The following is a 26576-nucleotide window of genomic DNA, read 5'->3' on the forward strand; positions in this document are numbered from 1 at the left end:
TAGGGAGGATGAACACATACATGGATTGATAGTCACGCTAGAAGACGTATGCCATCATATTAGATTCCAGATATATGCCAGAGGAATTCAGAAGACCACATGCACCTGACACATGTCAAGGGGCCTGCGGCACAGACTCTGTCGCTCTGGGAGTCCTACACTTCTATAATTCCTGTGGTTGTGGATCGCTTTAACTAATGCATAGAGTGAAGACAAGAGGATCTGGAGACATAAAGAAGGTCCTAACTCACTTGATTTAGGTGTCAGGTCTCAGATGAGCCCAAATGAATGGGATGAGTCCTTAACAGAGGAACCAAGGTGTGCTGGGAGGGGACTGTATCTTTGCTAAATTAAGAGAGCAGCCATCTTGATGAGTGTATGGGAGAAGCCATGAGGCTCAACGAAACCCACTATAAGAGTTTATTAAGGAAAGGGAATAGAAAGGGTGTGCATAGGCCTATGGAATGACCCTGCAGGAAGAGAGAGGAGGAATAGGTGGAACCCGATTTTATAGGTCTATGTCCCCCACCCCCTGCCTCACATGCGCATATGGGCTTATGTCGCTACACCACACATGCGCATAGATTATGTGATCATGCGGTGCACAGATTACGTAGGATTTAAGGCCCTAGGATGACTAAGCATCTTGCCTGGCTACTGGACAGCGCATGCACAGTCATGTAGCTGGGGGAGTAGCTTGGAATTCTAACGGTGAGACCCTTGGCATGGAACTGTGGGCAATCTTCTAAGACCAGAATATGGCTTCTAGACCACAGCTGGCAAAAAGATGGCCATGCCTTGCTCATAAAGATCCCAGGAAATCATTTCCTGCTAATATTAGAGCCTGAAGTGGGATTCTTCCTTAGTCATGTTCCAGATGGAAACACAGTGTGTCTGCCACTTCTGCTGAGGCCTGCCAAGACTCTGAGACCCAAGTTAGCTTAGGCTGCTAACTGATGAAAACCGCAAGATGAGAAACATAGGTGTTTTTTTTTTTATTTTTTATAAACAATTTATTTATCATTATTTTATGTGCATTGGTGTATGCATGTATGTCTGTGTGAGGGTGTCGGATCTTAGAGTTACAGACAGTTGTTAGCTGCCATGTGGGTGCTGGGAATTGAACCCGGGTCCTCTGGTAGAGCAGTTGGTACCCTTAACCACTGAGCCATCACTTCAGCCCCAAGATTTTTTTTTTTAAAGATTTATTTATTTACTATGTATACAGTGTTTCTGTCTGCAGGCCAGAAGAGAGCACCAGATCTCATTATAGATGGGTGTGAGCCAGCATGTGGTTGCTGGGAATTGAACTTGGGGACCTTGGGAAGAACAGCCAGGGCTCTTAACCTCTGAGCCATCTCTCCAGCCAGAAGCATGTACGTTCTAAACTGCTACACCTGTGGTCACCCGTTGTGCACCAAGAGCTAACTAAATGGGAACTAGTTCTTAAGGAGTTGGGCATAGTTGGTGCATGCCTGTAATCCCAGCACTGTGGAGGCGGAGGCAGGAGGAACAGGAATCTGAGTCCAAACATATTGAAGCCACACTACAATAAAAAACAAGGGAAAAAAAAACCCATACTCCAAACCACTTAGAGACCTGAGGAATGTGGGGGGAACAGAAACCTCTCTAGATGTCTAGTCTGAAAAAAAAAAAAATTCTTCCATGTTTTGTGATCAGGGACAGGGAGACTAAAGAAGTCCACTGTAGAAAGACATTTGACTTGGAGATGGTAAAGATGGCTTTGCACTCAAAAGGCTGAATTTAGAAGAAAATAAAATGGACACAGTTACCTAGAATTTGGGAGTGGGTTTTCAGGTGAGAGCACAAGGTAAATGGAAGAGTCCGTCATTATTAGCGTGGAAATGATAACACGAGATAAGTGAGAGATGGACCTACTTGACCACAAGCAGGCAAGCTGTATGCTAAAGAACTTTTCAATCTGCTGGAGTCACTCTGGGTGATGAGCTCTTTCCGTGTGTTATGTGAGCACCCTTTCCGACGCTCATTTTCGTATAAACCAGCAAAGATGCTAGGAATTGGACAACCTGACACCCATCAGCAGCTACTGAACGGTCCCTTGCTGCCCGGGACGCCCTGAACAACCAGCCGGACTACTCTTACACCTGCAGCAACAGTCCTAAGCATTCCAGGGACACCCTGAAACAACTATGCAAAGATTGCAGGTATGACCGTCCCAACTCTGACTGCTCGGCTCCAGCGAAGGCTGTTTGAAATATTTTGTACCTGATACTTTGCGATCCTGAGCCTTGAAGAACTTCAAACGAACCTGCAATTATGTCTTCCTAGGCCAGAGAGCAAGCACTTCTCCTTGTGGGCTAGCAGAGGGATGGCTGTGATTGGGGCTAAGAGGCAAAGCTGTGATCAGCCCAACCTAAGGCTGGGCTTGGCCAAAACAAAAAAGCTGTGATGAAGCCACACATCCCATTTTGAGCTACAGAAGCAGGCTGCTCTGGCCTGGGAGACCCCCTGCTGTGCGTTCCTCTGAGGGCCACAACAGCAGACCTAACAAGGGACTTCTCTCAAGTGCTCTTTTCTCACCCACTTTCAGTTGTGTGGACGGAAACAGAGGCAGCAGATAGAAGAGTGACGGAGCAGTTCGAGAATGGCCAGGGTGAGGGAGGCAGAAGGCAGCAGATGCAGGAGGTGAAGAGCCGCAGTGATGAAGTACCAGAGAACCTGCAGGCCCTGGTCACAAGAAGAATTTGAGAGACTTGCCAGGTCTCCAGGGCCAAGAGTGTCAAGCAACTTGCTGTAACACTGGCTGCCACCAAGGCCTGAGGAATCCCAATACTTAGGACCTGTAGGTCAACCCCAGGTATGACTAAGAGCTGCAACTCTAGACCCAAGGAGCTCTAGCTCATGTACGGCTGAGAGTCCCAGTATCCCAAGCCTGCACACCAACTCTAACACGAGAGGGCGCCACTTGCCGCTCACTTGTAACACGAGAGGGCGCCACTTACCTCTCCTCTTGCTACCTGTAGCTGGCTGATTCAGAGAGGAAGGACAGGAGGAGGATTCATCTTGGGTCAAGTACACTGGTGAGATGGGAGAAAAAAAGGCAGAAACAAAGACAGGAGAGCAAGGATGTTTAGAATTAAAGTAGCCAGCGGTGGTGGTCCAGCACATCCGGGAGGCAGAATGCAGGAGGAACTCTGAGTTCAAGGCTAGCTTGGTCAAGAGAGAGAGTTCCAAGACTGTTCCGGCTACACAGAGAAACTCCGTCTCGAAAAACCAAAAACCAAACCAAACCAAACCAAACCCTCTAAAATTAAAGTAAGGGCATGATGGATGGGTTCTGCGGATGCTCTTGATGTGGCCCCTCCACTTCACCAAGTGGAACGACAGTACATCTTCTAGAAAATAATCCCTTTTTCCTGGAAGAAAATGAAAACTTCAAGAGTTAACGATCTGCATCAACCCCATATTGATACTTGAGGTTAGATTTGAACTCAGACCCATGCTGTTTGAGCGATACACTACTTCATCCTTATAACCTGTTGGAGACTCAAACCCGTTAAGTGAGAAACCATGAAAGGGATGAAAGGAGATTTTCATCCAGGTCCCCTGGTTCAGGAAGGGTGAGGCGACACACCAGGTTACCTGCACGCCATTGCCCTCTGGGCGGCCGCCAGCAGAGGGCGCCAGAGGCACAGGTTCCCCCGGACCCGCTAGGGACCTTGGAGCGCATGCGTGTGCGCAGGCGCATGCGCGCTGGCTCCCACTTGCACGGGGGCGCCAGCAGGGGCGGGGACACGCAGCGCGCACGGTCGGAGGCGGAGCGGCGGCCGCGGCGGCGCGGCCCGGCGTGGGCGGGGGGCGGGCAGGCTGCAGGGTGGCAGCCCGCGGCGGGCTCCAGGTAACCGAAGCGCCGCGCAGTGCTGACCCGGCCGCCCGCCGCTGAGCCATGGAAATCGGCACCGAGATCAGCCGCAAGATCCGGGTGAGGCCCGCGTCGGCGGGCGGGCGGGCGGGCGGGAGGGCGCTGGGCCTGGCGGGCAGGCGGTTGCCAGGAGTAACGGGGCGGCTGGGCCCGGCCTGCCGCGGCCCCTCGGGCGCGGGCCGCCTCTTGACAGGGCGCAGGCGCGGCTCGGCGGCTCGGGGGACCTCCGCGGGCCTTGTGGGAGCCCCCCGGGGCGGTGGCTGTGGGGAGCGCCGGGCGGGGGGTGGGGGGAGCGGGAGTCGGGGGGGGGGGGGTCGGGCGTCCCTTCCTCCACCTCCCGGGGCGGGGAGCCGGGGGTCGCTCCGTGACCGGCGCGGTTTTCACAGGCACCTTTGCTGTGTTTGTTTCTCTCTCTCTCTCTCCCCCCCCTCCTCAGAGTGCCATTAAGGGGAAATTGCAAGAATTAGGAGCTTACGTGGGTAAGTTGCTTCTTGTCATTCGCCTAAATGTACTTGGAGGGCTTGCAGCCGACTGGACGTGTCTCTGTGAGTCTGCCCAAAGCTCGTAGGGTGGTCTGCCTTGAAGTCGAATAGTCCCCTGGTTTCCTCGACCCTCGGTTTCATTGATCCGTCTATAGCAGCCTCCAGAGCCATACCCCATACCCCATGTCCTGTCCAAAGCGTTAATTTTGAAATAGTCTAGCTTTTGCTTCGGCCGAGGCTGTCGTTTTTCAACCCATGATGTTTGTCTGAATCTTGTTCTGTTTCGTCCTGACCTTTAATTTCAGATCTATCATTTTAAATATGAACGTGTGATGCTTCTGGCATTTGCCACAGAGCTGGTTCAGTGAGTTTTATGTTTCAGATTTTTTTTTTTAATTTTTATTTTTTTATGTTCTTCCTACTCGAACCTGACAGCTCTTTTCTTAAAACGAGTGTTTACTTTGGGCTAGGCGGTGTTTAGCTATTACGTATATACAATAAAAACCACCACTAAATGTAAGTGATAACGTCCCCAGTTGTACAAATAGAAACAAAGGCTTTGGATACTTGAGCAGGGTTGTGGGAAGAGGCCTGGTCTGACTTCACAGCTGGTAACTTCAAGTGTCAATCATGGTAGCTTAGGTGTCTGAGACCCATACTGACCTGTGGAGTCAAAATTGTTTTCATACTAGTTAGGCTTGGTTTTGGACAATGTTTACATTTGGATTATATGAAAGCAGTGGTCAGAAAACTAAGGGTTTTTTTTTGTTTTGTTTTGTTTTTGGTTTTTTTCGAGACAGGGTTTCGAAAGGCGTGCCCCACCACCGCCCAGCCAGAAAACTAAGTTTAAAAGGTAGTCACACCAGATTTTCCTAGAACTCTTAGTCAAATTTCTTCTTGTATTAAAACAAAAAACAAAAAAACAAAGCCAGCTCCATTTAGAATGTTATCAGTGAAATAGTTAATATAATGTTTTTAAAACTGGCTTCGCAGCTGGGAGGTGGTGGCACAGAACTTTAATCCCAGCACTCAAGAGGGAGGCAGAGGCAGAGGCAGGCAGATCTCTGAGTTCGATGCTAGCCTGATCTACAGAGTGAGTTCCAGGACAGCCGTCTTTTTAGTATTTTGATTGTGAGGACATAGAAGTGCTTGGAAAGCAGTGGTACACTGAGCTGATGTGACTGTTTTGGGAAAAGGCATTAGTGATTTTGAACTAAGATTGTCACTTGTGCTGGCATGTCATCTTGACACAAGCTAGAGTCATTCAGAAAGAGGAGCACTCGGTTGAGAAAATGCCACTACCAGATTGGCTTGTGGACAAGGCTGTGGGGCATTTTCTTGATTTGTGTGGGAGGGCCCAGTTTACTGTGGGTGGTGTCACCCCTGGTCTGGTGATCCTGGGTGCTTTAAAGAAAAGCAGGCAGAAAGCCAGGCGTTGGTGGCACATGCCTTTAATACTAGCTCTCACCTTTAATCCCAGCGCTTGGGAGGCAGAGGGAAATGGATCTCTGTGAGTTAGAGGCCAGCCAGGGCTCCAGAGTGAGTTCCAGGACAGCCAGGGTTACAAAGAAACCCTGTCTCAGAAAGAAAACTTAAAAGAAAGAAAGCTGGCAGAGCAAGCCAGGAAGCAGCACTCCTGCATGGCTTCTGCATCAGCTCCTGCCTCCAGGTTTATAGCTGGAAGCTTTCCTGTGTCCCCGCAGCCGCTTATAAAATAATCACTCAGGAGCTTATATTAATTACCAACTCTATGGCCTATGGCAGGCTTCTTGCTAGCTAGCTCTTTCATCTTAAACTTACCCATTTCTATTAATTTGTGTATCCCACGTGTTCCGTGGCTTTACCTGTGTTCCATTACATGCTGTTCCTTGGACGGCAGTTTGACGTCTCCCCCACTCTCCTTTCTCCTCTATCTCTCTTGGATTTTCCCACCTGGCTCCATCCTGCCCTGCCATAGGCCAATGAAGCTTTATTTATCAACCAATCAGCAACACATATTCACAGCATACAGAAAGATATCCCACAGCACAGGTTCCTGCCTTGAGTTCCTGCCCTGACATCCCTGGATGATAGACCGTAAGCTGTAAGATGAAATAAACACTCTACTCACCAAGTACCTTTTGGTCACAGTGTTTTATCACAGAAGTGGAAGCTTTTTTACCTTCTAAGAAGTGATAAACTGGTTTTGTGCACTTAGGTATTCAATAGGCATGAAAAAAGCCAGTTGTTTTTATTGCCAATGACAAGCTGAACCTTAAATGAAAATTAAACTTTGACCTCTGTGAACTGAAAGATTTTGTGGTGAAATTACGGAGGTACTAACAGTGTGGCATCATATAATGAAATGTATCAGCATGTCCTTGGTTCACCAGCTCAATGACCTAGTATTTCCAAGTGACCACTACACGTTACTGAATTATGCAAAAGTTAAAGGATGTATAGGTGGATTTTCTTGTAACAGTACAAAGAGGTAATTGGTGGTGTATTAGATTCTATATTGCTAATAAATTGTCACTTGAGTTTTAGTGTGGTGTCACAGAAGGGTATCCATGAGATCTAAGAAAGGTTATTAAAATACTTGAAGTACATCTTAGTAGGACTAGATTTTCTTGACATTCACCAACGTTAAACAGCTTGACCACAGATTAGATGCAAGAAACAGAGATTAGAATTCATTTATCTTTTATACCAGATACAAAAGAGATTTATGGAAGTAGAAGGTAAGGCCGTCCTTAGAGCTATTATGCTTTTTGTTTCTCAAAAAACTATTAATATAATTGAGCTACTAGCATATAATTGATATATTAATAATTATATCCTTTAAAAATTCTCCATCTTAAATTCATATGGTTAATATTAGTAGATACAATTCACATCAGCCAGAGAAGGACCCTGAGACTGAACAGGCTAAGAATGAGTAGTTTATGAATTCCAATTGATTGTTGGATTTCAGGTTTGTTTCCAGATTGTTGTAAGACTCCCCGTGGGTATGAAAGATGAAGGTGGACCTGGATCTTCTTAGGTTCCTTGTTTTTCTCATTGAACGTGTAATGGGGCCAGCTGTGAGGAATTTGCTGCACATGTGGAACTGTTAGTAAATGGTGGTGGGAGGCACAAGCGCCTGTTCACTGAGATCAGTTCATTGCTGTCACTTATCAGAAATTCCAAACCACTTGTTGTAGTTTTTTTTTTTTTTTTTTGGTTTTTCGAGACAGGGTTTCTCTGCGTAGTTTTGCGCCTTTCCTGGAGCTCACTTGGTAGCCCAGGCTGGCCTCGAACTCACAGCGATCCGCCTGGCTCTGCCTCCCGAGTGCTGGGATTAAAGGCGTGCGCCACCACCGCCCGGCTTGTTGTAGTTTTTTAAAACAAGACCTTACAGTTGCATTTGTTTCTGAAATACTGCTGAATTGGAGCGGCAGCATTGCTCTGGGAGAGCGCTGCACTAGGCCTACCAATAGCAGAGTGAGGGTCGGGGCTCCGGGTTGGGGGTCCTTTGTGCTTCTGTTGTGTTAACTGTATAAAAACGACTTAAGGGAAGCATGGGTGGTCCCGCCTTCCCTCCTTCCTCCTTTCTTGAACCTAGCACCCCATAAACTCTAACACTATTATAACTTCAGAATTGGAAATTCCTTAAAGCAGTTTCATGATGGGTTCTAGCAGAGAGCCTGGTGTTTATATCTGTCAGTTAACAGAAGTCATCTTCCAATTCTTTGAAATAAAACAAGGTCTTTTTTATGTTTGCAGTTAGTTACCATATTATTTGTAGATGTATATACCTCACTGTCCAGAACAGGGTGGCTTTTGTTTTCTTTGAGGTAGGATCTCAGACTGTGTAGCTCAGGCTGGCTTGCCACCCATGATACAGCTTGTGCCAGCCTCAAACTGATCCTCCTGATTCAGTTTCCTAGGTGCTGGGGTTACAGTCATATCCCACTACTCGTCCCAGCTTCTCATATTTCTTTAGACCTAAAAAGAGTCTCAGAGCTCTGGAAGGTTATAAAAACAGTTGTTCAGTAATTATTTGAGTATTTATTTTTCAAAGTATTGGGTGGGGTACAAAGAAGAGCCACCATTCTTTAAAGCAAGCAGAAAAGGTTTCCTCTATGCTTACATGGAACAGGTCATTTGTGCAGCAGTGACAGTCCAGGTTTTTTTTTTTTTTCTTTTTTAAAATTTTATTATTCATTTTACATACCAATCACAGATTTCCCCTCTCTTCCCTCCTCTCATCCCCCACCCCCTCTTCTGAAAAGGTAAAGCCTCCCATGAGGAGTCAGCAGATCCTGGTACATTCAGTTGAGGCAGGTCCAAGCCCCTCTCCCCGCATCAAGGTTGTTCAAGGTGTCCCACCGTAGGTAATGGGCTCCAAAACGCCAGCTCATGCACCAGGCATGGATCCTGATAAAAAAGGGGCCTCTTAAGCACATCAAGCTACACAACTGTCTCGATTATGCAGTGTCTAGTCCATTCCAATGCAGGCTCCACGGCTGTTGGTCTAAAGTTCACGAGTCCCCACTAGTTTGGTTTGGTTGTGTCTGTAGGTTTCCCCATCATGATCTTGATGCCCCTTGCTCATAGATCCCTCTTCCCTCTCCGACTGGATGAACTGTTCAGTTTTCATTTGCACCCTAGAGGTGAGAGCTTCTGTGTACTTTCCCAGCTTTGACTGCTGTCTTCTGTCCCCAGTATGCTAATTTAAGATGTATTTTAGAGGTCTGTCTGGACTGTGGAAGAATATTTTATGGTCACATGCTAATTTTGCATTAGATTCTTAATTTCCATTGCATTGTCTACTCAGAAAACATGAATTCTAAAGGCTTTGCTGAGAAATAATTGATAGTTTAAGTTGCACGTACTTCAAGTGTATGTATTTGTATATTTGCCATGTCTTGATAAGTATATATCTTAAAATCATCACTCATCAATATGATAAATCTACTGGACTGGGTATAGTTCATTGGAGACTACCTAACACTGCACAAGAGCCCATGATTGAATCCTAGCACCACTTTTAGGGGGGAAAAAAAAAAGAATGAATAGACTCATTAAGTCCTCTTCCCTTCCCAAATTTCCAGTAGCTCCTTTGGCTTTGTAACTGGTTCTAACACTTTTCCTTGTTCCCATTTTATACCGAGACAACCACTGATCCCATGAAATTTTAAAAAGTACAGATTGATACGGGCAAAGTAATTTCATTGGCACTAGGAAAGAAAAATAGCTGTCTGCCCAAGTATCTCTAGCAGTCTTACCTGTTTACACTGTCTGAGTCAGTAGTGTTGGATCATAGATATTTCATATACATAAAGATTAGCTTATTTATTACAATAGGGCTTTTTTTGATACATTCACAACACAGAAAGATTGGCCACTTTTTATTTATATTTCCTCCCTTATTGCATGTTCCCATAAAATACTACCTTCTCTTTTATCCTGCTTCTATACTGGAGTTTGGATGTTTTTCTTTTCTTTTTTTAAAAAATGGTTTATTTACTTATTACTTTATATGCATTGGTGTTTTGCCTGCATGTATGTCTATGTGAGGGTGTAGGATGCCCTGAAAGTGGAGTTACAGACAGTTGTGAGCTGCCATGGGGTGCTGGGAATTGAACCTGGGTCCTCTAGAAGAGCAGCTAGTGCCTCAACAGCTGAGCCATCTCTTCAGCACCTACTTGTTTTCCTTTGAAACAAGTGTCTGGCAGATGGACCTTTCTGTTTATGTGGAAATTATGAGTATTTTAGTTACTAAGGAAATTGTAATAAAGACATGTTTGAAGCTGTTTGTGGAGGTGTATGTCAGTCATCTCAGTATTTGAGAAGGCAGAGGGAAAAAGATCATGAGTTTTAAGACCCTCTCATGGGCCATATATATGGGGTGGGACAGCCAGAACACCTATTTTTTTTTTTTTTTTTCAAAAAGAAATTCGATTTCCTCACAATGACTTTACTTCCTTATTGCTCTTGGGCTTTTTCCTGCAGTCATTAGGTAGGGTTGCCACTGGTGGATTAAAGAAGTTGAGTTGCCTTTGAACTTTTTTTCCTCCCTTTGGTATTAACAACAGTTCAACTCCCGGCATTGTATATACTGTAGGGTGCTGTGTAGTTTAGTGTATGTGCTGTTGGTAGAAGTTTAGTACATGGGGTAATTGAAGCCTACCTTTATGAGACTTTGGTCTAGTGAAACAAGTACAGAAAACTAAACAGAACACAATTGTTGGGGACGTATCTGTACCTTCCAGAAGTGTCTGAAGTTGATGAGCATTGAAAGGATTTCTTACAAAAACCAGTACATTCTCCCAATTGATTCTGTGACCCAGGATACCTAGTTTTATGACTAGAAATGCCACTTTTTCCCCCCCAATTCCTGGTCTTCTAATAATGGAAATAATTGTGGGATAAAGGGGAGAATTGGAAGCTGAGCTTTCTTGTCCATCCTACGTTAGAGTGAGGTTTTTAAGGACATTGATTTTGAGCAAAATCAAATATTGAGGAAACATTTAAAAGTTTGGTATACTTTTCCTTTTAAATAGATGAAGAACTTCCTGATTACATTATGGTGATGGTGGCCAACAAGAAAAGTCAGGACCAAATGACAGAGGACCTGTCCCTGTTTCTAGGGAACAACACAATTCGATTCACCGTATGGTATGTTTCTGAATATCTGTGCCTCAGAGCAAAGTCAGAATTGGTATTGTGTCCAGAAGGAACTTCTCTGCGGTCTTGAGAGCTTCACTGTGGAGAGGCGCTCTGAACTGTGCAGCACAAGCCTCTGGAGGTTTTCCCCTCTGTGAGTGGGAATAGGAAGTCACCTGCTGTCTGTACTTGTGAGGACAGCTTAGCTGCTACATCAGAGAGCTTGCAGATAGGCCTGCACCATAGGAGCCCTTGATGTATTTATTAGCCATTGCTGCCTCCTACACTTCATCATCCCTTCCTCTCACCTCCCCATCCTCTCTTTCCCCCTCACCACTCCCCACCCCCCAGCACAACCACTTAGAAACAGGGAACTCCATAGTTTGAGCTAGGCTTGTTTTTGACTTTTATGGGGAAAACCTTTTTCTTTTGTTTTTGTTTTAAGCTTTTTTCTTTTCCTGACATGCATGTCCCCATTTGACAAACATCTCAGCCAACTTTCAAATAAGCAACTTTATTTTTTCACATAAAATCCTCATGATTTGAACTACCCTATATCAAATCACATGTGCCCTTAGTTGAGAATGAGCATGAAATTCGGTTTAAGAAGGCCAGCTTCAGTTATCAGGCTTAACGCAGAGTGAGGATTAGAAAGGATAATGAGTGCTTGTCTCCTGACAGGTGGGAAATACTTGTAAAAGGACCACTGAAAGCTGAGGATGGAGCACAGCTGAGGGAGCACTTAGTCTGCTTCAGTTGAGTAGGAGGCATGATGGGAGATGGGCCTGTTCACCTCTTGATTCTTGAGGAAGAATGGCTTCACAGTAGTTTGGGCAGCTGTAGGCCTTATGGCTCTTAGGATGACATGTCTTTGAAAATCTGTGCAGAATTTTCTGCTTTATAGTGCACAGTTTTGGAGCACATTATTAAGATCACCCTGATCCTTACAGTTAACACACTGCTTCATTATGGCTATGTACTCTGCTTAATATAGTTTGTTCTCAAATGGTCATGGTGTTTTTGACTGAGGAAATTATACTATGATTGTAATACTTTTTAAAAAAGATTTATTTATTATGTAGTCAGTGTTCTGTCTGCATGTATGCCTGCAGGCCAGAAGAGGGCACCAGATCTCATTGGGGGATGGTTGTGAGCTACCATGTGGTTGCTGGGAATTGAACTCAGGACCTCTGGAAGAGCAAGCAGTGCTCTTAACCACTGACGCATCTCTCCAGAAGTCATGAGTAGTTCAAGAACTTGTTTTGCTTCATAAGCATTATTGTGACCTGACCTTTGGTTAAACCTTTAGATCACTTGGAGTGTTCAGTCCAGCTTATCTAAGCTGGAAGACTGTTGTAGGTTCTTTTTCAGATGACTTAATGGACTGCTTAAGACAGATTTCGTAAACTAATATAGTGTTAACTCAGTGTGAATTTAAAATCAAAATCAGTTTCCCATCTTGCTGCAAATACAGTTTCATACCATGTCCTCGTTCGAGGAATTGTGTTTTCTCTTTGCTACTTTCATCAGTTCCCTAGTGTTCAACAGACTGTCCTGATTTTTAATTGGTTGTTTGCTTGTGTGTGTATGCATGTTTGCATATGTAGATACACGTGGATGTGCGCATGGGGATGTGTGTGTGTGTGTGTGTTTATATTTGTAGGCCTGAATTTGACGTTGGGTGTCTCACTGGATCACTATTTACTGAGGCAGGGTCTCTCACTGAACCCAGAGCTCGCCAGTTACTTTTAGTCCACCTGGACGGTTTGTCCCAGAGACCCCTGGTTCTGCCTTACAAGTGCTGGTGGTTTCCAACACCCAGCTTTTACGTGGGCTCTGGGAATCACCTTCAGGACTCCCAGCCCTGCTGTGGTGTTTTTTTTGTATTTCATTTTTGCTGTCAGTTTTATAGCTTTACACTAAGGTCTTTTTTTTTTTCTTATCCTATTTTTTTTTTTTAAATCCTGAAATAATTGTGTCCATGAGGAAACTAGTACGTGAATGGAGTCTAAATGAAACAATAGGAAACTTCTGGTGTTTGTGAGAGGATTTTGGAAGGATTGCTGTGCCAACATGCTTTCTATAAAAAACGGTTAAGATAGGCTATGTCAAAGCAAGGTTTTAAATAATAGTTGCAATAAAATGGGATAGCATATTTATTAACTTTTTTTTTTTTTACCTCTCAGAATTACATTGTCCAAGAAACCATGTAAATAATTTAAATATTAACCACTGGATTAGAGTATTTATAGCTCAGTGGTAGAACATGTGCTTAGTGGAGCATGGTCCTTGGTTTAACCCTGTGGAGAGTGCGAGGGAGGAGGGCAGAAAGAAACATACACACACACACACACACACACACACACACACACACACACACACACAGGTAAAACAGTTGTGACAAGCAGTATTCTATGTTTGGGATACTTGGTTGTTTTACTATTAGCTGTATTGGTCTTTAGTCCTTAGAAAGTAAGGTAACTTTTTTTATTTAAATCAAGACTTGTCAAATGATGTCTTTGTCTTTTTTCTTGGGTGCTGGGGGTTGTACCCAGGGCCTTGTGTGTGCTCTTAACATTCTGTTCTGGATCTGTTGACACCATGTAATCCTAGCTACCTGGGAGACTGAGGTAGGAGGTTCAAGCAACTTAGACCTGGTCTCAGAAAGTAAAAAGAGAGCTGTGGGTGCCGATCAGTAATATTAGAGTACATGAATAGTGTGCATGAGGCTCTGGGTTACATTTCCAGGACTTGAGCTGCTCTGCTGCTAAGCTGTCTCCCCACTTCTATTGTAAGGCCTCTAGAGAAAAACTAATGTGTAATTGGAAAGTTCAGTTCAGTAGTATTAAATGCCTTTAAAAGAACTAATCTGGATATAAATATCAGATTTACAGTGGCAATTGAAATAAAATTTTTATTAAGGGAGGTTTTGTTTTCCTTTTTTTTTAGGCTCCATGGTGTATTAGATAAACTTCGCTCTGTTACAACTGGTAAGATTTGTAAAATTGAGAGCTTTTTGAAACTTCTGCTTGTTAAACGTGTGATCCTTTCCTTTCTGAAGTCATTTATGCTGCTCTTGGAAGAACATCAGGCACTTTAAGAGGAATGGTTCATTTGAACTGTAAAAACATCACAGTATGTTTACTGTGATTTGACAGTGATGGGCCAGACAGTGCCGTGTATCTGAGGAAGTCATTATATATGTACACCAACTTTAACCTTAGAGATACCTCACTGCTTTATAATTGAAAGTGATCTAGAGTTACCTAATAAATCAGATAAACTAAATGATGTACAGGAATGCTACTTAGTGACTAAAAGTAATGTGGAATGAAATGAGAATACACAAATATCCTAGTATTTAAAATGTGGATACTCTTGGAAAATAATAATAATAAATTGTTATTTATTATTAGTAGTAATAATAAATATTATTTATATTGTTGAGACAGTTCTCCTTTAAGAATCCCGTGCCCACATTTTCAGGTGCTTTTTATCTCCTAGTGCTTAAAATCTCTTGATAAACGCCAGCTACTTTTCAAACTACCACCTTCGAGGAACGAGAGATGTAGCTCAACTGGTAGATTGCCTGCCTAGCATGCAAGAAGCTCTGAGTTCAGTCCCGAGCACTGAAACAATGAGGGAGGCATGGTGGTACATGCCTAGAATCCCTAACGCTGCAGAAGTGGAGGCAGGCGGATGGGAAGTTCAAAGTCATCCCTGGTGGTATATATAGTCAGCCTGGACTTCATAAGACCTGTTTTTGTTTGAAAAAAGAAAACTTTAGCTAAGCAGTGGTGGGGCACACCTTTAATCCCAGCACTCAGGAGGCAGAGGCAGGTGGCTCTCTTAAGTTCAAGGCCAGCCTGGTCTACAGAGCAAGTTCCAGGACAGCCAGAGTTATTACACAGAGAAACCCTATCTCAAACAAAACAAAACAAAAACAACAAACAAACAAAAACTGAAAAAGGAACACTTTGAGTTACTAATTTAAAAAAATCTTTTCTCTATTAAATGTATTGGTTTTGAATTGCTGATGAGAGGGAGGAGAGCTAAGAAAAAGATGACCAGGGTCATGCATTTTCTTTCCAGAGCCCTCTAGTCTAAAGTCTGCAGACACCAGCATCTTTGATAGTACCGTGCCTTCAAACAAGAGCAGCTTTAGTCGGGGAGATGAGCGAAGGCACGAAGCTGCAGTCCCTCCCCTTGCCGTTTCTAGCTCTAGGCCTGAGAAAAGAGATTCCAGAGTTTCTGCAAGTTCGCAGGAGCAGAAATCCACTAATGTCAGGTAAAGTCCAGTCTCTGCTATGGCCAGAGAGGCGTGGGGATGCGACACTTAAGTTAGTTCCCATTTTCAGCAGTTTTTGGAAATAGTGAGGTGATCATGGATTAGTTAATTTTCTTGTCATTTGTTGCTATTAGAAAATACCTGATGTGACATCTTGTATTTGGCTCAGAGTTCAGAAGGCTCTCAGTTCATCACAGCCATGGAAGCATGATAGAGTTTGGGGAAACAAAAGCATAAGAAAGAAATTCCTAGCACTATAGTGGACCAGGGAGCAAAGAAAACTAGACCAGAACAGCAAAAGTCTGTTCCTAGACACTAATGAACTATGTTGGCCAATTGGGCCCCACCTCCTAAAAGGATTTATAGCCTCTAAAGTAGTGTAGTGAACTAGGGATCTAGTATTTAACACTTGAGTGTGTATGGGACATTCCAGGTTCATTATTTCATTTTTATTTTATTTTTATGTGCATAGGTGTTTTGCCTGCATGTATGTCTGTGAATCCTGTACATGCCTGGTGCCTCTAGAGGTCAGGAGAAGGCATTGGATCCCTTTGCACAGGAGTTACAGATGGTTGTAAGCCAGTGTGGGTGCTGGGAATGGAACCCAGGTTCTCTGGAAGACCAGCTAGTGCTCTGGCCATTTCCCCAGCCCCTAACAGACTGCAAGCAAGTTTTTGAATAAATTAATGGTGACCAGAATATGATTTTTTATTTTAAATGTAGTAAATAAAAGTTTAAAGTATGAGGGCTAGGTATGGTGGTATAAGCATTAAATTTTTTTTTTTATTAGATATGTATGGTGTTTTGCCTGTATGTGTGTCTGTGTACCATGCGCTTATAGCACCCATGGAGTCCTTTAGAGAGCTTTAGAACCTCTGCACCTGGAGTTACACATAGCTGTTAGTTGCAGTGTGGGTGCTGAGAATCAAACCTGGATCTGGAAGAGTGGCCAGTTCTCAGAATCCCTGAACCATACCTCCAGCCCTGGTGCAGACCTTTAATCCCAGCACCTGGCAGGTAGAGGCTGGTGGAAGGGTCTCAAGCCAGCCAGAGCTAAATAGTAAGAGCCTGGCTCAAAAGAAGAGGAAAAAAATTACAGAATGAATATGATTTAGAAATAGTTTTTAATATTAAAAAGTATCCATACTTTCTCATAAAAAGTTTTTTGAGTAAACATTCTTTGAAGCTTTGAGGATAATGCTTTAGTTTTGTTGTAATGCTTTTATTTTGTTTTAATAGACATTCTTATGATGATGGAACTTCAACCCGGCTAATGTCAACAGTGAAACCTCTGAGGGAGCCAGCACCCTCTGAAGATGTGATTGATATCAAGCCAGAACCAGATGATCTCATTGATGAAGACCTCAATTTTGTGCAGGAGAATCCCTTATCTCAGAAAAAACCTACAGTGACACTTACATATGGTTCTTCTCGCCCTTCTATTGAAATTTACCGACCACCTGCAAGTAGAAATGCAGACACTGGTACCCATTTAAACAGGCTGCAACTTCAGCAGCAGCAAAGCAGTGCTCACGCTGCCAAGCAGCTGGAGGTACAGAGCAGCCAGGTCTACGAAGCAGGACGTCTGTGCGAACCGGAAGTGCTTAGCAGCATAGACGACACTTACAGCCCCTTCTTCAGAAACAGCTTGGATAAGATGAGTATTGAGGTTGGTGTAGATTTTATCTAGATTGATTCTGGCTTACTGGACTAGAGACTGACAGTTGCTGATTCCAGATGTAACCTAAGTAAACATATTCATGTTTATTTAAAATAGTGTCCTTTCGGACTGGCGGCTCTGTAGGGATTTTATGTCATGTACATGTGCTTTGTGATTTTAGCAGTTTGAGTTAGTTTTGCCCTTTTCTTTTTGGTATCTATGCAGATGTGTCAATTTTAAATTTAAGCAGCCAAATAACTTGTTTTGAATAGTTTTTCTAACAGTGCTGTGTGCAACTGTTACAAAATAAATTTAAAGTTCTTTTGAGTTAACTATTTGAGAAGGTATTTTCATCTGTTTTACAAGAAATCCAGCCCTTTTGGATCTTAAGATCAGCTTAAATGATCATCTTAAGATCATCCTAAAATGAAGACAAGTATTTCTGTGATAGAACTTTGTTTTCAATGCAAGGTAAGCTTAAATGTATCTCATTGTAGGATGAAAACTTTCGGAAGAGAAAGTTGCCTGTGGTAAGTTCCGTTGTAAAAGTAAAAAGGTTCAGTCATGATGGAGAAGAGGAGGAGGAAGATGAGGACTACGGCTCCCGGGTAGGAAGCTTGTCCAGCAGCGTGTCGGTGCCAGCAAAGCCTGAGAGGAGGTACGTGACCACAGCCGCAAATTAATCTTGAACTACTTGACATGGCTGGAGATTGTGATGGATTGTTTCTTTGGCAGTGCTGGGGAAGAAACCTGGGGCCTGTGCGTACTAATGCTAGATGAGTGCCCTGGCACTAAGCTGTCCTACAGCATCACTTGGGTTTTGAGAGATACACCTATTCATGGAAAATGACTTGCTTAAATTTGGAGAGAATTGCAAAGACTGGAAATGAATGAGGGGGGAAATGTTAATACAGAGTCATTTTTTTTAAAAAAAAAACTGTAGAATTCCAGTCTAATTGACTTGTTCTAAAAACTGTAACTGCTAAGGCTATGTAGTAACAGCATAATAGATGGTTAACATGTAAAGAACTGAAATTTAAAATATTATAAAAATACCTTTTCTTAAAACTCTTTTAGACCTTCTCTTCCACCTTCTAAACAAGCTAACAAGAATCTAATTTTGAAGGCTATCTCTGAAGCTCAAGAGTCTGTAACAAAAACAACTAACTATTCTGCAGGTAATTTCAATGTAGTATGTTTTTCCGGGTAAGAGATGGCTTCATTGAACTGAGTATGCTTATCTTGATGTGTGAAGTAAAGAGTCCTGCTAGCTGCAAAGACCAGAATGAACTTCTAGAAGAATGGGTTTAAAAGATTTCAGCACTTTTTTCAGATGAAAAACTCTCTTCGGAGTTCCTTGAGCAGAGTAAACTGATTCTCATATGCATAAAATAATACTCATGAATTATAAAGGGAATTATGAAAAATGTGTGACATTCATATTAGTTTTTTTAGTTCAATATTATGTATGTACTTATGTAGAAAAGAACACAGTTGGGTAATAACAAGTTGCTGAAGCTAGAGAAATTTTGTATTTAGTTTTTGGCCATGCAGCAGATTGAACTCATATGCTTGGAAAGTCCTGTTCCACTGAACCACATCCCCAGACCAAAGCAAGAAATTTGTTTAAAACTATTATATGTATAGACCAGTCTCTTTTCCCTTGATGGAACTTGGTAATAGACTGTAAGGCAGAGAATTGTTACATTCTTACCCTAATTAGAATTGAAGCTCTAAAATCATTTGATGTCAGATATTGAGGTGTGAAGTTTTTAATAACAAAACTTTCTTACAAGAAAACTTACTCTAAAATGCAAGTGGTGGTGAGTTCTGTCCTGCTGTGCATTCTGGACTTGTTCACCTGGAGCTAGTGGAAAATTTTGTGGGACTAAGCTGATAGCAATTGCCAGCTCTGAAATTCAAGTTTTTATATGAATTTGATAGACGTGTTTATAGCATTCTTCTACTTGCCCTTTGTCACATGACAGTAAACAGTTCTTGGTACTGACCTACCTTCTGCTTCTCCTCATCCCTACTTAACCTTGAGCATACAACATGAAGTAGAAATCGGGATGATCAGGTGAAGGCCAACACCTGCTCTAACGCTTTGCCTTTACAAAAATTCACTCTTCTAATACAGCAATGATAATTGCTTAGAGTAAGAATTTAAAGCATTTCCATGACCTTGAAATTCCTTGCTTTTACCCTTTATTTTTCATGTTTATGAGTGTTTTGCTTGCATAGAGTCCAGAAAAGAACATTGGATCCCCTAGAATTAGTTACTGATGGTTGTGAGCTACCATGTGGGTGCTGGGAATCAAACCCTAGTCCTCCTCTGAAAGAGCAGCTGTTACAGAATTAATATTCCTTCCCACTGAGAAACCATTCCAAATACCCAGAGATTAATAAAGGAAATCTTTATTGGTTCTGGCTAATGCACAAAAGGGTACCAGCCATAAATAGAACATTTTACCAGCTTTATAGCTATGCCTTAGGCTTATGTACTGCCATCCTGAAATCTCATCAGGTCCCTCCAAGTCACACTTAGAACAATTTAGACAGGAGACTATGAGTCTGGCCATTTGGACAAATAGGACATTTACACAGCAAAAACATTGTCACAGTTACTTAGGTACACCAGTGTTGTGTGTGTCCCATTCCCCTGTACTACTTACTGAGGGTCGTCCTTCCCCATGACAGAATTAAGCTTTTCCTGGAAAGAGAACTAGGACTTGATGGCAGACTGGAACTTGATGAGGACTGTCACTCATTACTCAGTGCTTTCCTGTTAGAACTGCCTTTAGAGACCTGTTCTCTGAGATGGGATGGGCCTAAGCACAGGTTGTAAAGTAAGACTTGTTTCTTTTGTTTTGGAAATAGACTTGCAGCATATTAGTGAACAAATCTTTTTTGGGGAAGTTGTTTTTGTTTGTTTTGTTTGAAACAGATTCTTACTGTTTAGCTCTGACTGTCCTAGAACTCACTATGTAGACCAATCTGGCCTGGAACTCAACAGTGATCTGCCTGTCTCTGCCTCCCAAGTGCTGGGATTAAGGCTATGTGCCACCACATCAGGTGCTTAGTGAACAAATTGTAGCAGAAACATTTTCTCAGCAAACCTAAATTTTCATTATGTTCCAGGAGTACAATCATCCTTTCTGCAGTTTCTAACAAGTTTGGTTACTACTGAGTTTTGAGTTATGTTGGCACTGCTCCTTGAGCTCCTTTGTGCAACTTACTTCCCAAGCAAGTTTAGTTTATAACATCCGTTTATGCTGACCAGTTTCTCCTAGACCACAGCCGGCGCTCTTGACAGTGTCTCTCCAGTATTGGGCTATCGAGATGGCTCGGCAGTTGAGAGCACTGGAGTTGAGAGGACCTGAGTTCAGTCCCAGGACCTGTTTGGTTGCTCAGAACCATCCATAATTCCAGTTCCCAGGGATCCAACACTCTCTTCTGACCTCCACAGGCACCATACCTGTGCTCATGGGTACACATACATATTCGTGGGCAAAACACATAATTCTAAAGAAAATTGAAAAAGTAGCTGGAGAGTCCCACATTTCAAGAACTAACATTAAACTTGATTGTACATACCTGTAATCCTAGCACTGGGGAAATAGAGGCAAAAGATTAAGGTTATTTTCAACTTAATAGTGAATTTGAGACCAGCCTGGTCTACAGTGAGACCTTGTCACAAAAGAATTTTTAAAAAATAGCATTGAAACATTCTTTATTTGCCTGTTTATGTTATGGTCTGAAATCACTGTAAGAGCATATCACTGCATCTGGTTTAAAATGACTACATACATTTTAAATTGTATCATGACATAGTTTTTGTTGGTTTGTTTTGGGTTTTTGAAACCAGCTTTCACGGTGTAGTCCAGTCTTGTCCAGAACTCATTGCAGTCCCATTGCCTCAACCTCCTGAGTGCTGACATTCAAGCTTTAGATGTTGCTTGTGTACAAGTAAAGCAAGGAAGTCAAATGTCTTTCCTGGGAAGAGTATAAGAAAAACTGTAGTGTTTTTTTTGTTGTTTTGTTTTGGTTTTGAACAAAAAACACCATAACTATTCTGAACCCGAAAGATTGCATTTGTATTTAATATGTGTTGTTTTGTTTTGAACACTGGCTATTCTGAACCCAAGGGTGGCATTTGTATTTAATACGTGTTGTTAACTGTGAAGTTCTGAAGGAGTAACTGTGCTTGTATTGTTTTGCTTCTTTTGCTTTTTATGTGAAGTTCCACAGAAACAGACACTTCCAGTTGCTCCCAGGACTCGAACTTCTCAAGAAGAATTGCTAGCAGAAATGGTCCAGGGGCAAAGCAGGGCCCCCAGAATAAGTCCCCCTGTTAAAGAAGAGGAAGCAAAAGGAGATGGTACAGAAAAACTTCAAGGTGAGAGTTAACCATTTATCACTTGCACTTTATCTGTGGGATACTAAGTATTTTCAAATAAGTTTTTGTGGAATGTTAAACTATGAAGAAAGTAATGAAGTGGGTACACAAAGAATGAGATCTTGTAGAGAACTCGATACTTTTCAGAAACTTTAAAATTTTTATGATGGAAAACGTAATGTTCTCGAAAGTAGAGAGGTTGTTAGTGAACTGCCTTGACTGTATCCCCAGCCTTAGTCATTAAAGACTTTGCTCAGGGTTAGAGTAGTCCTACATAAAGATGCATTTATTTCTATGTTCCACCTTTTTTGTTTAGTTTTATTTATTTAATGAATGTGTGAGTGTGTGGACATGCATGTAAAGGTCAGATTACATCCTGTTGGGTGGTTTTTCTCTGTCCACCCTGTGGGTTCTGGCGCTCCAACTCTAGTTCCCTGGTTTGGCACCATTGCCTTTACCTGCTGAACCGTCTGTCTCACTAGTGTTTCTTTACGTCTGTTTGTTGTCCCTATTCCTGTTCCTCCAACTTAAACTCTGATGTGTCCTTGAAATTGTCCCTCCTGGCATCCTGTCGTGGTCTTTTCCTATTGTCCTGGTGGCCCTGGTTTGCCCTGGTGCCTGACACATTGGAAGCAGCAGCTTCCAGCTGGTTGCTGACCTCCTCTGTTTGTGTTTATTTACGCCCTCCCCTGCTTTTTCTCACCTCTTCTTTCCACCCCAGCCTCTGCAGGTCAAAGTGCAACTCTGTCATGTGACTGTGAGTCTCCTCACTGTCCCATCCTTCTTGCCCAGTACTGATGCCATCATTGGATCTTAGACAGCTGTGTTAATGATCTTTTGGATGTGCTTGCTTCTCTGCTTCTTCTGTACTTATGTTTTCCATTTATACCAGGAGAGACTGAAGTTTCTTGTTTGTTTTATTACTTTTTCTATTAAGATCGGAAGTCAGAATCTATAGGTTTCTCCCCACCCCCTCAGAAATAAATCTGTTGTTTTGTGGTATTTTTAATTTACTTTTTTCTGATCATCGAGCCCCACTCCCATCCTACCCTCCTCGCCTTAGGTGTCTGATATGTTAAGAACATAGTTTTGTATTCCTTCTGAACTAGTCTAAGAATTGTTCCAGGTTCTGTGAAATCTTTTTCCATGCATTATCACTCAATTCTTTTTGTTTCTTCGCTTAGTCCCCATTCAATTCTGGAAAGGTCAAAATGATTTTTAAAGTGTCTAGGTACTGTGCTAGCAGAGAAAGCTATTGCTAGATGTATGTCAAAGGTATTCTGGAACTAGCATCTTAGGAGTTCCTGTTGGCCAAAGATAAAACCATTTCATCTTCATAAGGGTGACAGTTGCCTTAAAATGGGCTCTTTCAAATCCATTCCTAGGCACAAGTCTGCTCCCAAACACACACATGCGCGCGCGCGCGCGCACACACACACACACACACACACACACACACACGCATGCACAAAAAAAAAAAAAAACCCTAAGAGAAACTAATTGGTTGGCTGAAGGATACGTTTACATTGTCTTAAAAAACATGAATAAAATAATCGAGCATTTATATTGTTTTTCCTATAATTTTCACTGGTAACCAAATAATAGTCATTGGTACTGTTTTTATAAATAAATTTCATTGAAACCAGTTGTACCAATTTATGAATGGAAATTCAGGAAATGATTGGCCTCTTGTACTACTATATGAGTTGAGTAGTTGCAGTAGATTGGATTTTTTTGTAGACTAAAACTAAAAGTGTTTGCCTACGCCTGATACAAGAAATGAGGGAAGTTGGGGCTGGAGAGATTGCTTGGTTCAGAACACTGACTGCTCTTTCAGAAGACCCAGATTCAATTCCCAGCACCTACATGGTTGCTTACAACCGTCTGTAACTCCAGTCCCAGGTGGTCCACTGCCCTCTTCTCACCTCTGCAGGTACTTGGACATGGTGCACATACATGCAGGCAAGACACCCATACACATAAAATAAAAACTCTTAAAAAATTGTCAGAAGAGCAAAGAAGTGAGGAGAGCCTCTATGCTACAGTCATTTCAGTGAGTGAGTGAGAGCAGTGGGTGGGATTGGAGGAAGAGTTAGTGCCATTGTCTCTGAAGTTTTATGCTTTCTGAGAAGAAACTTAATTTTTGCCAAAGGATTTGAACCAAGTCATCAAACCTCTAGTCCCATAATCAACTTAGAAGGTACAGAGGCCAGAAGAATTTATCAGTTGAGCTTCATGTTGTGTTTGCAACAGGAAAAATTATAGTCAGGAAATAGTATATAGTTCGTATGACCTGAGAATTTATTTGAAAACAACAGAGACAAAATTAAAGCCGTAAGATTTAGAGATGCACACTATTGTGTAAAACCAGAGAACCTGATTAGATGAAGTGCACAAACCAGCTGGTAGTGAGGTGTTTTTTGGGCTTATGTTCGTTTTGAGGTGTGTGTGTGTGTGTGTGTGTGTGTGTGTGTGTGTGTGTGTGTGTGTGTGGTCGGTCTGCGTAGACTGCCAATACAGTCCATCAGAAGTTCTCTAAGAAGAGGGTCTGTTGCTGAACTGAACCTCACTGTTTGAGCTACGCTGGCTGACCAGGGAACTTCTTCACCTTTTCCCACCTCTTGGGCTACAGGCAGGCATACCCTTTCCAAGCTTTTCTGTGGGTCCTGGGGGTCGAAACTGAGTTTCTCATGCTCACATAGAAGGTGCTCTTACCAACCAAACCATCTCTTCAGCCCCAAATGTCTGTCTTTACCTCGTGTTTCCAGTTCAAAGTTGCAGTTGAAATGGCGTCAGATAGAACTAGCGAGGGCGGGCTTTTATAAGCAGGGAGGCACATCACACAAACCCACTGTTTTCTGTGCTCACACTGTTTACAGTTTCGGCTGACTGGTTTTGGGATCTAAATATGTCCGTGGGTTTACATGAATTATTGACAGTATAGTCTCATCTCCTTGGCCTCTTTCTACTCACCTGCCCGTCTCCCTGTATGTGTGCATTTTCTCTTTTTGTCTCCGGTCAGTCTGTCACCATTGTTTATTATACTTTTTTTTTCAGATTTATTCGTTCTTTTTTGATGTCTCTGTTTTATATATCATTGATTTCTGTTCCAAAAATATCCTCCCATAATTTTTCTAAGTTATTTTAGCCCTTATTTTCCAATGTAAACTTGAAACTGTATTTTTCTCTTGAGTGTCACTTTCACTGTGTATTTTTTCATTACCAGAGTGCTTTTAATTTCTGTTGAAGTTCTCATCTTTCACAGATGGGTTTTTTGCAAGTGCTTTCAAAATACAATATTGGAAGACATTTGGTCCTCCAATATGGTATAGATATTACATATTCTTTGAAAATTGTTAACAGTATTCTTGTTTGGTATACAGTTGTCTTTTATATATCTTCAAAGAAAGTAAGCGCTAATATTTCTCTGCACATTTTTTGCTTTGATTCCATGACCTTGTATACCAACACATGCCTGCCCCTGCCTTCTGTTTTTGTTTGTTTGTTTTGGTTTTGTTTTTCAAGACGGGGTTTCTCTGTGTAGCCCTGGCTGTCCTGCAACTCACTCTGTAGACCAGGCTGGCCTCGAACTCTGGAAAGCTGCCTGCCTCTGGCTCCTGATGTTGGAAGTAAAGATGTCCACTGTGCCGACTTCATCTTAGTGTTGTCGGATGGCGATAGAGCCTTCGTTTAGAATTGGCCCTGCTCTTGTTTCCGTGCTTTCATCTTCAGACTTCCTTCTTTTTCCTCCCTTCCGAAAATAAACCATAAGGGTGTGTGTGTGTGTGTGTGTGTGTGTGTGTGTGTGTGTGTGTGTGTGTGTGTGTAAGTGTATGTGTAAGAACAGTTTGTGGGAGTTAGTTCTTTCTTTCTACTATGTACCCACATAGTGAATTAACTTTCAGGCTTAGTGGCAAGTGCCTTTACCTGCTAAACTATCTCAACAGCCTTCAGTTTTCTTTTTTTGTGCTTCATGTGTAAATGCCTCTTAAATATCATAAAGTGTGATTTAAAAAGATAATTTGAATTTATTTTATGTGTATTGGTGCTTTGGCCTACATGCATGTCATGTACCACATGAGTGCTTGTGTCCTTAGTGGCCAGAAAAGGGGGTTGGGTGTTGGGAATTGAACATGAGTTCTCTGCAAGAGAATCCATGCAAGAGAAATCACTGCTCTAAACTTGTGAGCTAATAATAATAGTACTTTAGCCTTGACTTTTAAAAAAATATGTTCCAAGTTTGCCCTTTGGGGGCAGAATTATTTAGAGCATTTTCTTAGGATTGCCAATCTATTGGGTAATTTCTATCACTGATTTTTGATTTGCATTTCTATCATCTATCTATCTATCTATATTTACTTATGGGGGATCTCATAAGCTCAGGCTAGACTTGAGCTCATTTTATAGCTGAGGATGATACTAAACTTCTGATCCTCTGGCTTCTGCCTCCTTTAGATTAGTGGTTCTCAACCTGTGCATCAAGACCCCTTTGATATCTTGCATATCAGATATTTACATCACAATTCATACCAGTAACAAAATTACAGTTATGAAGTAGCAACGAAGTAATTTTGTGGTTGGAGGTCACCACAACATGAGGAAGTGTATTAAAGGGTTGCAACATTAGGAAGGTTGAGAATCACTGCTTTAGAACAAGTCAATTACAGGTAAGTTTCTGCAGAGAGGGATCTCTTGTAACTGGAGTGACAGATGGTTGTGAGTTGCCATGTAGGTACTAGGAGTTGAACCCAGATACTCTTGAAGAACAGGCAGTACTCTTGACCTCTGAGCTGTCTCTCCAGCCTGTTTGTTTGTTTGCTTGCTTGTTTGCTTGCTTGCCTGCTTGCCTGCTTTGAGACAGGGTTTCATGTATCTCAGGCTGGCCTCTACCTCACTATGTAGCAGAATCCTCCTGGTTACACCTCCTGAGTGCTTGGATTGCAGATATATGCCATCATGCCCAGTTTTATGCTGTGGTTGGGTATGAAACCCAGGGCCTTGAGGATGCTGGGAAAGTGCTCCACCAGCTGAACTCCATTCTGAGCCTCTTGTGCAGTACTTTGGCTACGTATCCAAAAGTTACTGACAGCACATAAATTTGTATAGGACCATTGTCTTTTGGTCTCCATTGTTGTTAATTATCTGTCGTTCCTTCGTAGGTGATCTGTCCTCCCTCACTGGCTGCTTCCAAGGTCTTCTCTTTGTCTTTGTTC

General features: G+C 42.4%; 1 protein-coding gene across 23 annotated transcripts in view; it reads left to right on the forward strand.

Annotated features, from left to right (window-relative positions):
* Positions 1 to 3748: 3748 nt before the first annotated feature.
* The window catches only part of Zc3h14 (zinc finger CCCH-type containing 14), a 46179-nt gene continuing 23351 nt past the window's right edge, over positions 3749 to 26576 (forward strand). For 4 of the 23 annotated variants that reach the window (XM_076551190.1, XM_076551191.1, XM_076551197.1 and 1 more), the window contains exons 1-9: positions 3817 to 3964; positions 4341 to 4383; positions 10914 to 11028; positions 13966 to 14006; positions 15109 to 15304; positions 16544 to 16973; positions 17462 to 17622; positions 18042 to 18142; positions 21208 to 21363. In XM_076551190.1, coding sequence (XP_076407305.1) covers positions 3929 to 3964; positions 4341 to 4383; positions 10914 to 11028; positions 13966 to 14006; positions 15109 to 15304; positions 16544 to 16973; positions 17462 to 17622; positions 18042 to 18142; positions 21208 to 21363 — 1279 coding nt within the window. In that variant the 5' untranslated portion in view covers positions 3817 to 3928. Of the gene's footprint in view, positions 3965 to 4340; positions 4384 to 10913; positions 11029 to 13965; positions 14007 to 15108; positions 15305 to 16543; positions 16974 to 17461; positions 17623 to 18041; positions 18143 to 21207; positions 21364 to 26576 lie in introns of all 23 variants that reach the window. The other 19 variants (XM_076551187.1, XM_076551188.1, XM_076551186.1 and 16 more) reach the window with 15 other exon arrangements.

The sequence above is a fragment of the Peromyscus maniculatus genome, chromosome 14 (genome assembly GCF_049852395.1).
Source record: "Peromyscus maniculatus bairdii isolate BWxNUB_F1_BW_parent chromosome 14, HU_Pman_BW_mat_3.1, whole genome shotgun sequence".
Classification (NCBI taxonomy): domain Eukaryota; kingdom Metazoa; phylum Chordata; class Mammalia; order Rodentia; family Cricetidae; genus Peromyscus; species Peromyscus maniculatus.